We start from the raw sequence: 21,175 nt of genomic DNA, 5'->3' as shown, positions 1-21,175 counted from the left end.
TGGAGGTTAGATACAGGGAACCTTACTAATGTCAGTTACTACAACTCATTATGGCAGCCAAGGTCTGAGGTTTTGCTGGCTGTTAGGACAGGAGATTCTGAAACCAAAGGAGTTAACGCAGATGATCATCAGCACAGGTTTTGCTGTATATTTTAAGTACAAAGTATTGATAGATATTGATTGTGTTCCCTATACAGCTGTTATCATCAGATTGGTGAGCACCCTAAAGAGATTCAAAATCCTCCCTAGATGCGTAATCCACACAAATGCAAAAAAAGACAAATGCCCTTCCTTCAAACTCAAACACTGAGAGGAGGAAAACTGCAGAAATTAGTAGGCCTAGTTTTGTTCCACTTTCCTGATTACATGGGGTTTTCTCTTACGTTGATAGTCTGACCAAGAACCTCACACTCATCCCATTGAGAGAAGAGATGCGCTAACAGCGGCATGTCCAACACACATCAGCCAAGCAGGGCCAGACATTTCCAAGCATGGTGAACCAGTGTTGTGATGCTGATAAGTGCAGCTGGCTGAAAATTTTCTGGAGAAGCGCTTTTGTTTTTCAGGGGATTTCTGGTTTTTTTGTTTGTTTGATTGGTTGGTTGGTTTGTTTTTTTTATGGGCGTGGAATGGCACTATACAATAAAATAGAAATTCTTGTGATAAAAAAATCTGACAACCAAAAATCCAAACATTTTTGGTTTTTAACCATTTTTTTCAGCTTTTTTATGAAAACCCAAGGAGTTTTCCATGAAAATTTTGGATGACAATTAAAAATATATATATTGTTTACTGAAATTTTTCATGGTGAAAACCAAAACCAAACCAATTGCCCAATCAGCCCTACTGACAATGCTTTAGGTTCTGTTACATTTAAAAGTTTTATTTATTACAGTAAGTTCTGAAGGTCATGAGCAACTGACTGGCACTGGGGAACACCTTATGTCCTGTATCAAAGCTGGCAGATAGGGCCATCAAGATATGCTTGGGCTTCTTCAGCCATGGGCAAATCACACACCTCATCAGTGCACAAAGAGACTATTTACCCACATGTGAAAGTCATCAGAAGCATTAGGAAAAGGTGATGTGGGGATTAAGTGATCCTATACTCCTCGGACTTGGTTTCAACCACCAGCTGACATGGGTAGGGTAAGACAGGTAACAGGCAAGGGAGAAAGGGAGGAGCCTAACACGTGCATATCTACAGGCTCATGGAAAGAGTTAGACTAACGTGCAAAGAAGCAGGGTGGCTAAGCTAACAGAGTCATACTCCGCATATGCAAAGCCCCCACTAGAACACAGTGCCCCCAAGTGATCAGTAGAACAGAACCCTACATACCTTCTGGCCTCTTGGTCCCTGGTCTCCCTTCACCCCTTTCAGACCAGGAATCCCCTGTGCGGGAAAAAATGTAGCACCCATGTATCTCCACCAACTATGACACTCTGACTACTGTTGAGTTAGTTACTTGCTGCTGAGAACTCTGCAAGGCAACACCACTTCTAGATGGGCTGAATGCCTTGTGTTTCATGAGCATCTCTTCCCCAACAAAGACCAACCTTGACAGTAACAACTACTGCTGGCTGCCATTAAAGCTGCATGAAATTTTATGAATTTTCCATTTTCAATGACTTTTTTTTTTTTGGATGAACAAAGATTTTCAACAGGGAAAATACATTTTTTCCAACAGTTCTCATCAAAACTTGTCAAGTTCTTCAACCAGCTCTAGAACTGCTGGACTTTTCTTTCTTTCTTTCTTTTTTTTTTAAAAGATTGAAATTTCAACAAAACATTTAAAAGTTTTTCAACATTTGGAAAAACTTGTAAAAAAAAAAGGAATTAAAATTCACACACCATCTAAAAAAAAATATATATATATATTTTTACCAACTCTAGCCGCCACATCTTGGTCCCCTCCCTGGAAATGCTGTGTTCATGGAGGGCACTTCTTCTGGGAATGTGATTACATCACCTGCCTGACAGATCCATCCCAAGGCTGAGATGTTCTTCTCAAACATCATGGGTGGTCAGAAAATTCAGGGATGGGAGTTGCACAGATTATAACAAAATGTTGTTTTTCATCATGATTTTATTTTAATCAAAATTATCTGACCAGCTCTGTGGTATTGTAGGACTGTTAGATTCTGGAAGGGCAAGTAACATTGAATAGGCAAAATACCTACAAAGTCTAGACCTTTATGCTTAACTGATTCCGGAATTTTTTTCTATAGGATGAACCTGTCCAGGGGGCAACCAATCTAACTAATATTAAGATTGGGCATGATAAATGTATTAATAGGATTATATGATAGGGTGCTTGCATCAGCAGAGGACTTGACTTGACCCAGGCAGTCCTTGCCAGTCCTATGTCTGATTATTTGTAGATGAACAAAACATGAAGATCACAGGGATTGCCATAGCAACAGCTGGATGTCAAAGAGGCAGCTTTTGCCTTCCCAACTGGGAAGCAGAAGCTCACACAGAGTGAAGGCTGCCCTGCTCCAGCCTAAAGACATGATACTGCACCATCAAAGGGCATGCACTGACTATATGGAGCCCCATTGTGCTAGTCTGGATCCTGCTCTCAGGCCAGCAGGAATCGGGAGTAACTCCACTGAAGTCAGTGGCATTACAAGGGTGTCAAGCCAACAAGAGAAGAATCAGCCCCACAGTGCTGGGAGAGCTCCCTGCGACAAGCAGTCCTGGACTCTCCCCTGCTGTACAGTGCTGAGCACAATATAGGATTTCAGTCCATACAGAGCCTTGTAGCAGAGCCAGGATTTGAACTTTGCTCTCCTGAGTGCCTTACCCACAAGACTGCCCTTCCTCTCCCTTAGAAAGCTCTTCAGCATCATGTGCTCTATGTCTAGAAAGAGTCACAGATTCCAAGGCCAGAAGGGAGCATTTTGATCAACTAGTGGGATCACCTGCATACCACCAGCCAGAGAACTTCACAAAATAATTCCTAGAGCAGATCTTTCAGAAAAAAACCCACCCCAATCTTAATTTAAAACTTGTCAGCAAAAGAGCAGGCTCAGAAAAGACACCTATCCCAACTGGCCATCTCTGTGGCAAATACTCACGTAAGGTCCTTGTGGACCACGTGGTCCGTCTGACCCTGGTTCACCTGGATGGCCCTGGAAGGCAGAAGGAGGAGAAACCCTTCTCAGTGTCATAATAGAACAGCAAGGTAGGAACGATTCCACAGGCATTTCTTGTGCAGAAAGAAAGCAGAGTCTTGCGGAGATGGTGCAAGTGCCAGAAAGATGGGAAAAGGCCTTGGGATCCATGCTTTAGGTATGAGGAGGAGAAAGGATTTGCCTCAGATGATTCCTCTCCAGAGGAAGAGTGGGGACAGATGACCGTATGCAAGGTGTGGGGACAGTCTGAGAAACTGGACATACTGCTCCACCATACATCACTGCTTCATGAGCAGCTTAAGGCAGGGAAGGTCCTTCTCCTCCGGTTTCTCTACTAGCTCCTCCCCCCTTGCCACATGGACAGATCAGCTCTCAGCAGGATCTCCCGTGATGCTAATCAGCCTCTGTGTTTCATTGCTGTGAAAACCCTCAGCATAGGGGAAAGAGAGCGAGAATTCAGAGACACCGCACCAGCTGGGACAGGCCTATGCGAAGGCAAGAGCATCTAACGTGCTTGGTGCCATAAGGGGCTATCAGATCAGGACTCGCATGTGCTGTAATACACTAATGTTTAGATTCCTCGCAAGCAGTGATAAGATTAGGGGTGTGGGAAGAGACTGGGGAGCCCCATTGGCTCTCTGACAGCTCCGCTGGTGGGCGCTCTAGGCCCAGTCATGCTAAGGACCCTTCATAGACACAACGACGCACTGCCTTTCGCTTACCTAAGGGGATCCTCACCACAGCTCCTTTCATTTGATGCCCTAAGCAGCCCCCAGTTGCCAGTGACAAAGCCTTTCCCAGAGGGGCTCTGCAGGGCACAGCGTGTTGCTCACCCTCCAACGTCAGTGACCTGGACCAGTTGAAAGGGTGGACTCTTTTCCATGGTGGTTCTCACAGAAAGCAAATCCAATCCATTCAGAGACCTCTAGGTGCCTGGAATCCTGGCCAGGAGGACAGGAAAATCCTGTCCAGTTTGCCCCCTGGGTATCCAAGGTGACTTAATGAAACCTATAATGGACCCAGACTTAGCCCTGGCATCACATGGATCTGTCTGCCCAGCGGAGTCTGGGCACATCCAACTGATGATAGCTACACAACCATGCATATGCTACTGCCTAGCAAAGCAGCTGTGTGGGGCACTCACCCAGCCTAAGATCCGTGCTAACTCAGCACTGTCAGTGGCTAGTGCAGCCCGGGCAAGGCTAGACATGTCAAGGCCAAGTGCGACCAGGACTGTCACCTGGCACAGCTGGGAAAGGACAAGCAAAACAGCTGGGTTGCCTACCTTGGGTCCCTTGGGGCCTCTTGGGAGCTTGCGCCCGGCTTTGCCTCGCTTGCCCTGCAACGATAGAGAACTGGAGTTTGTGAACAAAGTAATGTGAAAATCAGCGATGTCTCCTGCTCAGCTCCGCTCCTCACTACAACAGCCCCGCCCCCGGGGGTCACCCCTAAAGCTCCTCACTGCTGAAGTCCCCCAGCAATGGTATCCTCTCCCCATCACTACAGTATCCCAAACAACCCGTGATGCGGTGTCCCATCCCCACGTCACCCTCAAAGATGCCCCTTTGCAAACTGCCCTCATTAGGTGCTGCTCACACAGGAGTGAGAGGAATTAACCGTTCGCGCTGGGTTAGCGTTGACCACCAGCATGGAGCAGCTGCTAGCAGTGGATATAGAGCACGCGGCGGGGAGGATAATGCCACCTTACCCGTCTGCCAGGATTGCCGGGGAGGCCCTGATCTCCTTCACGCCCGCTGTTCCCCTAAGGAAACAGACAAACACACACATGGCAAGTCACCAGCAGTTCTGATGAACCGCCAGAAAGGGGGCAAAGACTCCTCCCTACCTATCCAAGGGAAACCAAAGTCGCTTGTTCCCTGCTACAGCATCCCTGGGATAGAAGGGATGCAGCTCGTAACTCCTCTCGCTGAGAGCATCAGGACACTGCTGCAATCACCCCTCTTTCCCTATAAACACTCTCCTGTCAGGACGAGTTGCTGCCCCTGGAGGGGAGGGGGGGGAGAGACACTATTTGTAATCATTACTTTTCTGGTGGGAGGAAAAACTGAGGCACTAAAGACTGCACAGCACTTGGCTGCTCACCTGCTCTCCCATTGCAGGGCCAACTGCACTCATCCTAGGGTATTGCACATCGTTGCAGTGTGCCGCAGAGGTGGCTGCATTTCAGCAGCGGGTGCTTCGAGATCTTTTGGGGCGAAAGGAACAATATAAACGAAAGAGTGGCCAGCAGGAAGCCATGTGTCAATGGCACCTGTTACTCCGACGGAAGAGTCCCTGGCATCGAACCCCAAAAGGTTAGTGCTCTAGAGACGCAGAGCACACCATCGGTAGGGCCAAGGCCATGTTATTCTACAATCGGAGCGCTCCACTGGGAGGAAGGGTCATTCCCCATCTGAAGAGCAGAGAAGGCCTTCTGAAGTTACCTTTTCTCCTTTACGACCCCTCTGTCCCTCCAGACCCAGCTGTCCTTGAGGTCCCTGAAGTCAAAAGGGAGAAGGAAGTGTCTCTACGGGAACACCACAAGCTCCCCAATGATGGGGGTCTCTTCAGCGATGCTCCCTAATGCAGTACCCTCACAAGGGAGTCCAATGCCCTCCCCTCTTGAGTTCTGTCCCCAGCCCTGCGCACACACACCGGGATGCAGTTCTAAGCAGGACTTGTAAAAGCCTAGAGGGGTGGAGCAGGGCCATGAGAGAGCGCAGGGATTTTCACCCAGCCTGATAGGGGCCAGGTAAGTCTTCAAGTCCTGCTCCCAAAGAGGCGCTGGGGTCATGCTTTCAGGGAAGAAAAGGAGGCATGAAACCTATGCTTGCAGGGAGAGGTGGAGCGGACATGCTCCAAGCCGGCACATGGCACACCTGCCTCTCTCTGCCCTCACCATTCGTCCTGGTTCTCCTGGATCCCCCAGCTCCCCCCTCTCACCTGGAGGGCCCTAAGGGAAAAAACAGATAAACAATCCATTACATTCACATCTCCCTAAAGAGCATATCAGGTGACCTGTCCTTCTAGACCCCTTCATGGCCCTCACCACACTCCTATCCTAGTGCATCACAATCAGGAATGGATTCTGTCCTCACAACACCCCTGAGTGGCAGGTAAGTAAATACAGAGAGGGGCAACTCCCCCGGGATCCTGGCGGGAAACATGGAGGTGGGAGGGGGACAGGGTCTAGGAGCTAGTTGGTGCGGGGGAGATTGACATTGGCTGAGGAGACAAGGAGAGACAGAATGGGTGGGCAAGGAAACAGACTGAAAACCAAAAGGGGTGGGAGGAAGGAAGGAGAGGAGGGGACACAGATCCGATGAGCAGACAGGCTGTGGAGGGAGAATTGGGACTGGCTGCGCAAAGAGACTGGGACAAGAAGCCTTGGCAGGGGAGGGGACAGTCTCTGTCACTGCACAACCTTGATTCATCCCCAAGCAGGTCCAGCCTGTGCACTGAAAAGGCTGGAGTCCTGTGGGAAAACCAAGCCTGTGATCATGCAGTTAAAGTCACATCACAATGCATATGCAGACAGGGGCACAAATTAAGCTTGCGCGGGCAACCAGAATTCTGATGTTTCCTAGCTTTTGAGTGCTTGGCTTTGCAATCATAACAATGTTCTTTTAATGGGTGTGTGTGTGCAAGTGTATGCCCTCTATTTACAAGTGTGGTGGACACATTGCTGTACAACAGAATTCCACATTATCAAGTGCAATCTGCTTATATCCTAGAATCATAGAATATCAGGGTTGGACGGGACCTCAGGAGGTCATCTAGTCCCACCCCCTGCTCAAAGCAGGACCAACCCCAATTAAATCATCCCAGCCAGGGCTTTGTCAAGTCGGGCCTTAAAAACCTTTAAGGATGGAGATTCCAACACCTCCCTAGGTAACCCATTCCAGGGCTTCACCACCCTCCTAGTAAAATAGTGTTTCCTAATAGCCAACCTAGACCTCCCCCACTGCAACTTGAGACCATTGCTCCTTGTTCTGCCATCTTCCACCACTGAGAACAGCTTAGCTCCACCCTCTTCAGAACCCCCCTTCAGGTAGTTGAAGGCTGCTATCAAATCATAGAAACATAGAATATCAGGGTTGGAAGGGACCCCTGAAGGTCATCTAGTCCAACCCCCTGCTCGAAGCAGGACCAATTCCCAGTTAAATCATCCCAGCCAGGGCTTTGTCAAGCCTGACCTTAAAAACCTCTAAGGAAGGAGATTCTACCACCTCCCTAGGTAACGCATTCCAGTGTTTCACCACCCTCTTAGTGAAAAAGTTTTTCCTAATATCCAATCTAAACCTCCCCCACTGCAACTTGAGACCATTACTCCTTGTTCTGTCATCTGCTACCATTGAGAACAGTCTAGAGCCATCCTCTTTGGAACCCCCTTTCAGGTAGTTGAAAGCAGCTATCAAATCCCCCCTCATTCTTCTCTTCTGCAGGCTAAACAATCCCAGCTCCCTCAGCCTCTCCTCATAAGTCATGTGTTCTAGACCCCTAATCATTTTTGTTGCCCTTCGCTGGACTCTCTCCAATTTATCCACATCCTTCTTGTAGTGTGGGGCCCAAAACTGGACACAGTACTCCAGATGAGGCCTCACCAATGTCGAATAGAGGGGAACGATCACGTCCCTCGATCTGCTCGCTATGCCCCTACTTATACATCCCAAAATGCCATTGGCCTTCTTGGCAACAAGGGCACACTGCTGACTCATATCCAGCTTCTCGTCCACTGTCACCCCTAGGTCCTTTTCCGCAGAACTGCTGCCTAGCCATTCGGTCCCTAGTCTGTAGCGGTGCATTGGATCCCCCCTCACTCTTCTCTTCTGCAGACTAAATAAGCCCAGTTCCCTCAGCCTCTCCGCGTAAGTCAGGTGCCCCAGGCCAGCCCCCTAATCATTTTCATTGCCCTCTGCTGGACTCTCTCCAATTTGTCCAAATCCCTTCTGTAGTGGGGGGCCCAAAACTGGACACAATACTCCAGATGAGGCCTCACCAGTGCTGAATAAAGAGGAATAATCACTTACCTTGACCTGCTGACAATGCTCCTACTAATGCAGCCCAAAATGCCGTTAGCTTTCTTGGCAACAAGGGCACACAGTTGACTCATATCCAGCTTCTCGTCCACTGTAATCCCCATGTCCTTTTCTGCAGAACTGCCGCTTAGCCAGTTGGTCCCCAGCCTGTAGCGGTGCATGGGATTCTTCCGTCCTAAGTGCAGGACTCTGCGCTTGTCCTTGTTGAACCTCATTAGATTACTTTTGGCCCAATCCTCCAATTTGTCTAGGTCACTCTGGACCCTATCCCTACCCTCCAGCATATCTACCTTTCCCCCCAGTTTAGTGTCATCTGCAAACTTGCTGAGGGTGCAATCCATCCCATCATCCAGATCTTTAATGTCGTTCATACTCGGCCATTCGCCTAACCATTCTGAAATATTGGGTACAATCCCAGCCATCTTCCCTCACCATGCCCAAATCCTGTTCATACTTCTGAGCACAGGCTCACCATGAGGGCAGCCACAAACCACAAGCTCCATGTTTGCTCAAAAAGCAGTAAAGAGGCCCACTTACTTCCATGCCACTTAGCCCTGCTGCTCCCACTTCTCCAGGTGGCCCACGAGAACCCTGAATTCATTGGGGAGAAAAACACAACTGACATTAGCTTCAGGTGAATCAGAGGAAAGATAGTCTAGTGATTAAATATTCTTGGGAGTCAGGAGCTCTGGGCTCTCTTCCCAGTTCTGCCACTGACCTGTTTCTGAGTGAGCTTGGGCAACTCATGCAGGCTCTCTCTGCCTCAGATTACCCATCTGTAAAATGGGGATAATGCCTCCCACCTCAAAGGGGAGTTATAAAGCTTAATTCATCTATATCAATCATTTTGTGCTCCAGAATGGAAAATCCCAGAGTGACACAAGGTGATTAATGTATTTGTTTGATGCCTGGACTTCTGTCTTGATAGCGACCGTGGCAGATCATTATCCTGACTGCTAGTGGGGTCCACAAAGAATAGGGTTTGCACATGTCGCCTCCAAAGATGCACATGGAAGGGCTGTAAGCAGCCAACTCGCATCGTATGTGCTCAAAGCCCAGGCAAGGGACGAGGCCACTTTGCACATACGGCCCAGGGTAGGACTCAGAGATCAAATCCCTCCTGCACGAAAGCAACCCAGGGTGTGTGCCTATTGCACGCACCTTCCTTCTGGGGTCAGGGGTGAAGGGAGTGAAGCAAAATGTGTGGATGTTTAGGAGCTCAAGCCGAGCACGTACAGTAGCACGGAGAGAGGGTGCAGTAAGGGGAGTCGTCTTGCAAAGGCGGGAGGGAGGGTGATGGGTAAAGTTACCTGATGGCCAGTCTCTCCTTTCCCCCCGGCATCTCCTTTGGGTCCTTCAGGCCCGCCAAAGCCCTTGAGTCCTTGGCTCCCACTTTCACCCCTGGAGCCTGCTGCACCCTAGAGTGCACAGAAAAGGGAGATGCAGCCACCTTATGGACTTAATTCATAGCCTCGCCAACCCGACCCAACACAGTGACACTGCATGAGAGCATGGAGAGGAGACTCCACTGGTCGCGACTGTCTCTTCCTGCAGAGCATGGTTGTGGAAATGTCAAAAGTGAGAGCTCCTGCAGAACAATTTGACCCATTTCATAAAAGCCACAAATGGCTTGCAAAACAGGGGGAGAGAACAGGTGAATCCAGATGAGCCCCCAAGCTGGACCACGATCCACACTTCACTCAGCTATGAGGATGGTCAGCTGTGGATCTCAGTCGGGATTGGAGCTTCACAGCTCAGAGCCAGGTCTCTCTGTGAACTGGACATATTCTGGAAACAACAAATTCGCCTTGTTGCTCACTGATGTCCAACTCTAGCCTATCTGCGTTTTTTTGTTGAAAATGTCTAAGCAGCATTTCTCAGAAATCTTTTAAGCTTTCTTTTATTTGATACAGTTTATTTCATGTCCTCTTTGCAAATGGAATTTATTGAACTAAAAAACCATTTGTCGTCATGGAGAGATGAGTTGCCAACCTAGACAATGGGAAACCCAGAAACTGGACCAAGATTTATTTCTTCAATTAAGCTGCACAGCATCATTAGTGCATCTGCAGTGCTTTGTAAATGGCACCTTTGCAATCATTAAATGTCATCGGTTGCAGCCTTTATCATACAGTGCATGCAGGGAAGCAGGGTGGTTATCTGCCCTTTTTAATCTGAACCGAAGATGACAGTGAGCGCTTTTAAGAATACGACACTGCTGTCTGGACACTGGGCTATCTGTGATGTGTATTTCTGGTGACCTTTCAGATCCCCCAACAATTCAAGCATCTTTGTTCTACGACAGCAAAAATTAAACAAAATGTATTGTGTGTGTTCTACAACAGACACTGGTAACTAATTGCTCCATTACAGCAGCACTTAGTTACGTGTCTTATTGGCAAAGGCAACCCTACTTAAAATGCCTTTCTATAGGTAGAAATCAAGAAAATCAAGGAAATAAGGACTTGACTGGAAAGTATTTACCAGAAGGGATCCCTTCCTGGCCATCCTTTCACATTTTCACAATGCCACTTCTCAGAGGAATTGCATTGTGGCATTACCATAGACACAACCATTTTGTCTCGAGCTGGGACAATAATGTCCTATTTGGATCTAGATTCTGAAGCACCAAAAAGTCAGGGATACTAGACTGGGCCAATTTCTATTGTCCTGTAATACAGTTAGCATCAGCTGGAGCAGATTATTTCAGTTAGAGCAAGCAAAACATTGCAATGACTTTTCATTTTGCATTGGAAACTAGACAACTTTTATACACCTGAGTCCTAAGCCTCCTAGGCTGGGACATGGGGATGCTTCAGAACTGACCTGAAACCTAACCCAAACCTGAAAGCACCTCTGAGGTTTGAAAAAGTCTTAGTTTCCATCTTGCCCCAGTTTCAGAGGTGCTCTGATTTCACCCAGGACTAGAAGAAAAATCCCCAAGTAGCTTGTGAAAAGGCCGTTTACAGCCTAGGTAGAAATAAAGATGTAACAAAGCCTGCTGCCGTGACATTCCAGACTGGTTTGTTGCACTCAAGAGCTGGGACAGTCCAGATAAGAGTTGGTTCCATACAGCAGCACCCACTTCCCTACCAAACAAACCATTGAACTAAAGCATAAGAAAAGAAATCAGGAAGAGAATAAAGTATTAAAGAGCCAGGTTAAAAGAGCAGCCGTTTGTCGGGAGCTTCTTTGAATGACACCAGACCTGATCTCTGAACACTCCCTAACCTCTGCTCTGGAGCAGGATTTAGTACTTACAGCAGGCCCTGGCTTGCCTCGCTGTCCTTTTCTTCCATCTTCCCCAGGGACTCCCTGTAGTAACATTTAAGAATTAACATGAATCTGACTCTCACCTGTTTGATGCATTCATTAGTATCTCTTATTAGGATACTACCAAACATAGTGCCATGGAGACTGGTACCCTTGCTGGTAGTCTCAAGGACTACACCCCAAATGAAGGTGTGATTACAGTGGGGGTGGGCATACCTGAACTGGCTTTAATCTAGCGTCAGTGAGGATATGGCAGTGCAGGCTGGGTGACCCAGTACAAGCACACTAGGGACTATGGGTATATACTCAGGTTTTTGTCTTTCACTGGGGTCCATGCCACCACACCTTCACTGCAGGTCAAGCACTGAATAGCCCATGATAAGAAAATTGCCCCGTCCCTCTCACAGATGCTCCCTGAGAGAAGCACATTGATGGAGGGCTTGCACGGCTGCTATCCATTATTGTATCAGTCTCATGGACAAATATGGAAATAAAGAGAAGATATCTGTCTCCGGGGATGTCAGGCCAGCCCATTACAATGCTCTTGTAAAATACAGTGTCCCAGCGCTAGTGTCTGTAAGACGACAACTAGGGAAACAAACATGACTGAAGTATGGGGAACAGAGTTTCAGAAAGGCCTACTGATTTGTGTTGCCCAACTTGAGACACCATAAAGGAAAGGGGCCCAATTTTCAGAGAGCGAGTGCTCAGCACTTTGTGAACTCCAGTGCCCAAGTTGGCCACCCAAGAAATGAAGCATCCAAAAATCACTAGTTACTTCTGAAAGTCCTGGCCTGGGCTGGGAAGGGGGAACTCTTCCAATTTTCATTTCAGAGGGCGACGGTGAGGCGCGCCTTAGACAGCACACTGGGGTTCTGCAGTGACAATTACCTCCAATCCAGCCCCACCAGCTGGGCCAATCAGTCCACTTGGTCCTGGATCCCCCTGGGGAAAAAGAAGGGAATAGTTCTTATCCTGCCCTCTGGAACCTAGGCCACTAAAACCTTTGTGGGGCTGCCCCCACCCTCTCCCCTTTGATCACCAAACCCAAAGGGATGGGGATTGATCCCTGGCACAGGCAGCCTGCGTTACAAGCCTGCCATTGAAAATCTCTCTCCATCTGGAAAGCTGAGCTGGCAGACTGCGTTGGAGGAGGGGACCCTCCCTTCATAGTTCAACTCACTGGTAGCCTTTCCTGTTATCCCAGGGCTAGAAATCAGGGCTCGGGAAATGAGTAAAACAGAGACTCCTCTTGTGACATAGAGAAACCAATGAAATTTAAGAGTGGAAAACTCCTCTTCCTCTGTTTTACTCATTTCCTGAGCCCTGAAAAGATCCCAGAAAAGCAGCTCTGCTGGTCACCAAACTATGCACAGCTCTCCAATACCTTTCAGAAATGCCAGCTCTCCCACCTCGTAAAGTTCATTACCACAATGGCGTGGAGGTGGGTGAGGTTATATCAGACTTTATCGCTTCTTCTCAGTACCTTCTCTCCCTCAGGGCCAGCTAACCCGGGTGGACCTAGGATGCCTGCTTCACCCTGTCACGAAGGAAAAAAACAGATCACATCCATTCAAAATAGCCATAACTTACACAGAGCAGCCAGTTGCCTCCTGATGGTCAAGTAACATGCATGACCCCCAGATTTCTACATCAGAGACCTTGCAACCAGCAAAGGAAGGAGGAATAATACAAGTTAACGTACAATTCGTCCTCTGGCTCCAGCAGGTCCCGCAACACCGATCACACCGAGCTGGCCCTGTGGAAGGAAGAGAAGTGTTACTTATTAGAACCCTGACAGAGCTCCGAAAACTGAGACCGGAGCTTGAACTGGCTGCTGAATCCAGCATTAATCTAGAATGCCCTGTACAGCAGCAACTTCATTCGAGCCAACTGTCACTGCGACAGAACCCGCAGATCACGGTGCCACAGGGAACACCCATGAAAGGCTGAAATCTCATTCCAGTAGGTTCACAGGGAACCCAGGGCCCAGAAGCAAACCCAACTATTACCCTAATGGGCAACCCCAAGAGCACACATGGAGGAGAGAGAGAGAGAGAGAGACTCAGGGACAAGATATTCTAAACTGGGAGCAAGAAACATGCATGGATATTGACACACCATCGAACTCAAATAGCTACAGAGAAAGAGACTCAAATTTTAGTGCTGAGACTTAAAGGCACATAAAGGAGAAACCCTCCTGGTTGTGTGTCAAGTGACCCTCTGGCTCAAAATCTGGACTTTTTGCCAGCTGATAGTTCTGGCACAAAACCGCGCATAACGTCAGCACCTTGAACATGTCAGTGTGAAAACTGCTCTTTGTCAGAATGAAATTTCTAATTTGAAAAGCCCTGACACCATCTCATTTGGTCAAAAAATGGAAAACGTGTTAAAATAGCCCATTTTTGCTCACAAATGCATGTATTGTTTTGGAGGGGGGGAGGTGCAAGCTCCTCACCCCCAAATTGGACTAATTTGGTGAAACCAAAAAATCACATAAACCTCTCCAATTCTGGTGGTTTTCCAATTTCCCTGTGAATGTTTTGCATGGTCCTTGACAAACTCCTAGTTTCCTGCTGGGTGACCAAGAACTCTCCTGTATACAGAGATAGACCTAAACTCCCACCCTCATGGGAAATCCTGGGATTTCTGCCAGGTCCCAGTGACCCACATGGAGAGAGGAGTCCTCGCTGTACTTGCCAGTAAACCTTCTTGCCCCTTCTCTCCTTTAAGTCCCTTTTCACCAGTTTTTCCCATAATGGCATCTGGTCCAGGCATTCCAGGAGGGCCCCCAGGGCCAGCATCACCCTGTTCATTAGTGGAAACAGATGCGTTACTACAAAGACCTGAATGAGTAAAATCAACTGCAGTTAAATGAGCCAACAATTAAATGGCATCTAAATTAACACTTAATGCATGTTTTAAACTCATCTTAGATGCCAAGCATGGAGGCCTACATCATTAACACACAAGAAAGAGGATTATAAAAATCCTGGTTTTATTCGTAAATCTCAGCCTTAAAACTACAGCCCTCCTGTGGCATCTCTGTAAGCCTGCGTGGCACATCTCCAGCATCTCATCTGGGGACCAATAGACACTTTACTAAGGTGTGTGAGAGAAAGGGGCTGAGCAGGCCACGAGTGGCAATGTAGGGTCTCAACGGGAAAACATACAAGAAGAGATCTCCCCACCTTTTCGCCCTTGGGCCCGGGCTCCCCCATATCTCCGGGATCCCCGATGTCACCCTGCAAAGAAGGAGAAGCAAACTCTTTAGCCCCAGTGCAGTGAGCACCCATGTTCTGTACCAGGTGTGTCTTCTCTATGCTCATCAGTCCCTGAAGATTGAGGCCTCTCACACTGACTCTCCATGGACTTCATTGCTACAGCAAAACATTCTTCAGCTTGCGATATGAATTCTGGTGAAGGTGTTGTAGGCACCACAAAGTCATAAAAATGTAGGGCTGGAAGGGACCTCAAGAAGTCATCAAGAGCAGCCCCCATGCGCTGAGGCAGAACCAAGTAAACTTAGACCATCTCAAATAGGTGTATGGCCAACCTGTTCTTAACCTACAATGACGGGGATTCCACAACCTCCCTCGGAAGACTAGTGCGAACTTAATCACTCATGGTTAGAGAGTTTTTCCAGACATTTAATCTAAATCTCCCTTGCTACAGACTAAGCCAATTACTTCTTGTCCTACCTTCAATGGACATAGAGAACAATTAATCACAGTCCTCTTTATATTAGCCCTGAAAGTTGAACCTAGACAATTTCAGACTGGAAATAAGGTGCACATTTTGAACAATGAGATCATTTAACCACTGGAACAATTTATTAAGGGGCATGGTGGATTCTCCTTCCCCAAACATTTTTAAATCAAGATCAGATGTTTTCTCTAAAAGATCTGCTCCAGTTCAAACAGGAATTAATTCAAGGAGGTCCTATGGTGTGTTTTGCAGGAGGTCAGACTTGATGATCACAATGGTCACTTCTTGCCTTATAATCTATTAATATGAATCTATGTGTTGTGATACAGGAGAGCCAGGGAGCAGTGGTAGAGTGCTAGAGGGGAAATATATAACCCCAAGGCTAATTAAGGCGTGGTTCCCTGTAGACTAGGGAGGGTGGCTACAGGTTAATTAGAGAACCTGCAGTCAATTAAGGCCCTGTCAGGAACCTAATAAAACCCCCCTGCTTCAGGCAGTCAGGGAGAAGGAGAAAGGACTGGAGCTTAGAGGTGTGTTGAGAGACTTGAAAGATCAGAGAACTGAAGTAAGGGAGACCCTCCCGCAGAGTCTAAGGACTGAAGGTACCCCGCCCAAGGGGAAAAAGGGTAAGAATCCACAGGGGTTGAGAGGGGCTGGGACTCAGAGTGAGGAGCAAACCCAGAGCCCTCCCCCATTTCCCTCCTCTACCACCTTCCTGGGCCACTAGTGGGGACCAAAAGAAATCTGATGAGGTTCAACAAGGACAAGTGCAGAGTCCGGCACTTAGGACGGAAGAATCCCATGCACCTCTATAGACTAGGGACCGAATGGCTCGGCAGCAGTTCTGCGGAAAAGGACCTAGGGGTTACAGTGGCCGAGAAGCTGGATATGAGTCAGGCCAATGGCATTTTGGGATGTATAAGTAGGGGCATTGCCAGCAGATCGAGGGATGTGATCATTCCCCTCTATTCAACATTGGTGAGGCCTCATCTGGAGTACTGTGTCCAGTTTTGGGCCCCACACTACAAGAAGGATGTGGAAAAATTGGAAAATGTCCAGCGGAGGGCAACAAAAATGATTAGGGGTCTGGAACACATGACTTAGGAGAGGCTGAGGGAACTGGGATTGTTTAGTCTGCAGAAGAGAAGAATGAGGGGGATTTGATAGCTGCTTTCAACTACCTGAAAGGGGGTTCCAAAGAGGATGGATCTAGACTGTTCTCAGTGGTAGCTGATGACAGAACAAGGAGTAATGGTCTCAAGTTGCAGTGGGGGAGGTTTAGGTTGGATATTAGGAAAAACTTTTTTACTCGGAGGGTGGTGAAACACTGGAATGCGTTACCTAGGGAGGTGGTGGAATCTCCTTCCTTTTAGGATTTTAAGATCAGGCTTGACAAAGCCCTAGCTGGGATGATTTAGTTGGGGATTGGTCCTGCTTTGAGCAGGGGGTTGGACTAGATGACCTCCTGAGGTCTCTTCCAACCCTGATATTCTATGATTCTGTGACCTCAGCGGCCCAAGAGCAGGGGCAAGGGGTGGCGTCTTAGCCTCCCTGCCAAAAAAAGCCCAGGACCCACCATACTAACATCTGCCATCTTGTCACAGTGTTTACCTACAGCCAGGCTTCCTTCTATCCCACAGTCCCCAGGACAACACTGGAGTCTATTTTGCATGCAATTCACTTGTGTAATTTTGACCAGCACCAGCAGGAGTTATTATCACATCCAAGTAGCATCTTCTATCCCTTGGCCCTGGCAGAGAGATCTGCTTGCTCTGACATTGCCGCAGGATGGAATTCCAGTGGTTTGTAACAGAGTTTTAGAGCTGGGGCAGTTTCTTTAGACTCATTTGTAGCACTGCTGTGCCTCTGGGGTGGGCAGGGTGGTGGTTTTGATATTACACAGCAGATGCAGAGTGGATATCGAGGTGAAATGGTTTGAAATTGCTACGTCCACGCCAAAGCAAGCAGGAGATGGGAGCAGAGGGGGCTGGTGCATAATCTTACATGGCCTTGGCCCCTCACGAGCAAGTGGAAAGGGTTGCTATACAGGGAAGTTCAGAAACCCAAGGACAAATCCCAAATACCCATCACCAGGTATAGTCGGCCCCCAATTTTCCATTTTAAATGGAAAATTGGGTTTTCAATATGAGAATTTTCACAAAAAGTGTCAAATTTCCTTTAAAAAATTAAAATAAAATGAGTTTTGGTTGGAAAACTGAAAATCAAATTTTCTTTTGGCTGAACTCCTGCCCCCACCCCACCCCACCCCCACCCCCTCCTGTTTTCAGCCAAAATGATTTTTCAGAAAGAAAAAGTTTCTTGTGAGAAATAAAAATTGCCAACAGAAAGGGAAAAAAAAAATTCCCATCAAGCTCTCTGACGTTCATTTAACCTAAAATTTACGAACCCTGTTCCTAGTGCCACGCCCAGACATTACTTGTACTGCTACCCATCGCGGTAGGATCTGAGCAGCTTCCATTTAAAGTCAATGGTTATAGCAAAGTTCCTAGTGACTTTATGATGTCTCTTCTTCCTTTCCTGGGTCAAAACTCTGCTTGCTACCACTGCAAGTAACATCCTGTCCCGAGAGGAGCAGGAAATATAAATATGGAAAATAAGCTGGTGGAGAGGGCCAGTGCTGGTCCCCAGCTGCAGATCAGAGAGTGCTACTCCCTATGGGGCCATGCCGCCTTCTCCCCGCACCCTGACAAGACCTCCCCAAGCCCATCTCAGAGCCCTCAGTTTAGCTACGTCTAATAATCCAGCCATCCAAATAATTCCTCCCTGGTTGCTCAGTCTCGCTCCCCACTCGCGGATCACAATGATCACAACTGCAGCCTTCTCTAGTAGGTTACAGTGCACGGCTACCATGGTGATGGGCCACCTGTCAGAGAATGCCGGAAGTGTACCTCTTGTCCTAGTTCCCCAGGTGCCCCGGGGTCTCCCTTCAGCCCTTCCTCTCCTGGCTCCCCAGAGCCTCCATTGACACCTGGAGCCCCTGGGATTCCTGCCTCTCCCTGGAAAAGAGGAAGATGACAAGTATTATTATCCAGCCAACCTTACCAGTTGTGTTCTGGATATCTGCTGATTGTCAGTATAAATCATTAATGCCTCAGCAAGCAGATAGATCCTGACATCTGGATGCAGGGGGTAAGGCTGGTGGGTTTCCATTCCAGCAGACACTTGCTATAATTTGTAACAACAAACAGAGGAAAATTCCCAAGAAGAGTAACTTAGACATGCGGACTGGGGTTTCCTGAAGGATGATGGTCCTCCCCTGAATCACAATGAGAGAACAAGAAGGCTAACTGCTGAGGCTGTCTGGGGAGGGTGGATTCCGGAGAACAGTGATTATTTACCAGGCACAAAACAGTAAATGAATGATAATAAAGCAAAACGACAGCCGCCGGAGGCTGGTGTCTTCTGTCGACTGCCATGGATGGAACACTCTCTCCCCAGTGCACTGCAGGAGTTAGGTGCCCAACTCCCACTGGAAAAAAAAATCTATGAGAACTGGGCACCTAACTCCTTTAGACGCTTCTGAAAATCTTGCCCGTGGGCACTGACGATAATGATGGATGAACCGCAAACACTGGAAGGCTTGGCTGTTTATTCCGAACACGACAAGCGTGCCAACTGGCCTCGGAAAGCCCGAGTGCTCATGTTTTCTGGTAGTGGTAGCCAGTGCCGCTCTGTATGCAGGGTGGAAAACCTGTCAGTAAAACTCACGGGTGTGTTTTCATTGTGCAAGCAGAGCACGGCATGAAAAGGGAACTAAGTGAGGGCTCTTTCATTTGCAACAGCCTAAGCAGCGGTTAGTAACATGGGTAAGGATGATTTTTTTTTAAAAATGCCTGATTATTAATTGTAGGTTAAGGCCTCCCTTTAAGTTCCAGTTTCTGCACGCTCTAGAACCACAGATACAGAATGAGCATCAAAGCGTGTATCTGAGCACAGGGATTCCTGGCGACATGTGCCAGGGCAACTTGAGTTCCAAAGCACCGTGGGGGAATTTTCTCCAGGCTTCTGCCCACAAATTCAGGTCAGGAATTAGCATTGCCTCAAGGATTTCAGCTTCCTAAACCAGGTTTTAGAACTCATCTTAAGTACTGACCTGCTCCCCTTTGGACCCAGGCTGACCTTCCACTCCAGGGAGTCCCGGGGAACCCTACGGAGGGAAAAATAGATCAGCTCAAATGTTTTAAGAGTTTATGTACCCTATGGTAGCGTACACTGAATAGCGACACACCTGCAACTCAGCGCTGCTAGAACAAGAACAGGGCTTCGTGGTGGGCAATCTTGGAAGTCGCCCAGTAGATGAAAACCGAGAGAGGACACCCAGGGGAGTTACAGCTGAAGATCCCCAGTTGGCCTTCTTTTGGGCAGGTTGCCAAGGTGATGGAAGCCATCTTGGCTGACACACCAGGGACTGAAATGGGGACCTCCAGAGCCAAAAGCTTGAGCTAAAGAGCCACAACTGCCCAGCTAGGGCTGTTACAGACTCTGAGTGGGACCTGTAACACACACTCAACACCAGATTACACCAAATCCTGCCTTGCAGACATATTATTTGGCTGAAGGCCTGCCCTAAGGCAGCACTAATACTTAACTCTGATAACTTAGATGACAAAGTCTTAACTCTCACAGCTTTCCTTTGGAACAAGCAGCCCTCAAACGCTACTGCTCCCGCCAGCTGGAAGCCAAGGGGAATGGAAAAGTCCAGAGAGAGGGACATTAAAAAGGGGACAGAGGACATGATTTCCTGACCTATTTACCAGTATTGCCTGGTGGATTGAGCACTGGACTGGGACTCAAAAGACATGGGTTCTAGTCCCAGCTCTGCTACTGGCCTGTTGGGTGACCTTGGGCAAGTCACTGCACTGCTCTGTGCCTCAGTTTCCCTCTTCATAAAACACGGATAATGATCCTTTGAGATCGAAGGATGAAAAGTGCTATAGAAGAGCTAGGCATTACCACCGTACCTGCTCTCCATCCAGGCCTCTGATGCCAGCTTCTCCCGGCTCTCCCACTTCACCCTAAAGAAACAAGACATTCAACAGAGCAACTAATCTTAGTGAGGGTTTACACCGAAGAGTCTCCATCCTTCAAGCTTTTGAACCGTCTGAACTTAGTATCACCAAGCTGTGACATCTGAGCACAGACATGCTGGGAGAGTTTGCAGGGTTTTACTCCCCATTGTAGCAGATGTTCCTACCTACATTTCTCCATTTAGTATTCTGACCCCCACCCCAAATAATGTGGAGAGGAGGGGTTGGGGGGTGTGCATTAGTGCACCCCAGCCTGGGCAGGTATCCCCCATTAAGAAGGAATAGCACTCATCTGGGGCATAATCAGGGCTGCTGGAGGCAAGCAAGACTCAGGAGATCTGGGGTGACTGAGGTTGGGATGCAATTCTTGAGAGGAAGGCAGAGGAGCGAGCTCCCCAGGTGGGAGAGCTCCTGGTTCATGCGAGCTCATTGCAGATGAATATGTCAATGAGAAGCAAAGGGGTAAAGTTATCTGTGTTACCGGAGTGAGGCTGCTGAGGGAGCACTGGAAGGTGTGTGGGTGCTATAGCTCAACCTCCTCCTGTCCCCCAAACGCTCTCACTTTACCCTTTGGGCACAATGCAGTGTTCTCCCTACTTGGGGATTCCAGCCCCTGCCCCACAAAGACGACTGCAATCTGTTTGCCATGGGGAGCATAATTCTAATGTGTAAAGAGAACAATTCTGTGGAGATGCACTGCGTCTTGTTCCCCAACCCCCTGCAAGGATTTGAACTACAAGCGCGTATTCGTGTGGGGGTGTGGATTTGTCTCTCCTCTCGGCACACATCCTTCATTAATGAACTCAGACTCTGTGCAGGCAGCGGTGCTGAATCTGTAACACTGCATCCCATGCAACTGCAGAGATGTGGAACCATGTGCCCCTTTCACTTCCTTACCTTCTCTCCTTTCTCCCCCAAAGGCCCTTCAGGCCCAGCTGGCCCTTCCTGGCCCTGTAAGAGCATGAACTG

At 48.1% G+C, this 21,175-nt stretch overlaps 1 protein-coding gene across 1 annotated transcript in view; it reads right to left on the bottom strand.

Moving 5' to 3' along the window:
* Nucleotides 1–21,175, bottom strand: part of LOC144276273 (uncharacterized) — a 252,380-nt gene that overhangs the window by 11,014 nt on the left and 220,191 nt on the right. The window contains exons 40-57 of the mRNA XM_077836247.1: nucleotides 21,104–21,157; nucleotides 20,141–20,194; nucleotides 19,273–19,326; nucleotides 18,068–18,175; nucleotides 14,642–14,695; nucleotides 14,151–14,258; nucleotides 13,156–13,209; nucleotides 12,937–12,990; nucleotides 12,342–12,395; nucleotides 11,439–11,492; nucleotides 9,488–9,595; nucleotides 8,715–8,768; nucleotides 6,038–6,091; nucleotides 5,583–5,636; nucleotides 4,847–4,900; nucleotides 4,424–4,477; nucleotides 3,082–3,135; nucleotides 1,340–1,393 (exon numbers count right to left, since the gene is read on the bottom strand). Of these exons, the coding sequence (XP_077692373.1) occupies nucleotides 1,340–1,393; nucleotides 3,082–3,135; nucleotides 4,424–4,477; nucleotides 4,847–4,900; nucleotides 5,583–5,636; nucleotides 6,038–6,091; nucleotides 8,715–8,768; nucleotides 9,488–9,595; nucleotides 11,439–11,492; nucleotides 12,342–12,395; nucleotides 12,937–12,990; nucleotides 13,156–13,209; nucleotides 14,151–14,258; nucleotides 14,642–14,695; nucleotides 18,068–18,175; nucleotides 19,273–19,326; nucleotides 20,141–20,194; nucleotides 21,104–21,157 (1,134 nt within the window). The remainder of the gene's footprint in view (nucleotides 1–1,339; nucleotides 1,394–3,081; nucleotides 3,136–4,423; nucleotides 4,478–4,846; nucleotides 4,901–5,582; nucleotides 5,637–6,037; nucleotides 6,092–8,714; nucleotides 8,769–9,487; nucleotides 9,596–11,438; nucleotides 11,493–12,341; nucleotides 12,396–12,936; nucleotides 12,991–13,155; nucleotides 13,210–14,150; nucleotides 14,259–14,641; nucleotides 14,696–18,067; nucleotides 18,176–19,272; nucleotides 19,327–20,140; nucleotides 20,195–21,103; nucleotides 21,158–21,175) is intronic.

Source organism: Eretmochelys imbricata, chromosome 16, assembly GCF_965152235.1.
Source record: "Eretmochelys imbricata isolate rEreImb1 chromosome 16, rEreImb1.hap1, whole genome shotgun sequence".
In the NCBI taxonomy this organism is placed as follows: domain Eukaryota; kingdom Metazoa; phylum Chordata; order Testudines; family Cheloniidae; genus Eretmochelys; species Eretmochelys imbricata.
This window is presented reverse-complemented; position numbering and strand designations above follow the sequence as displayed.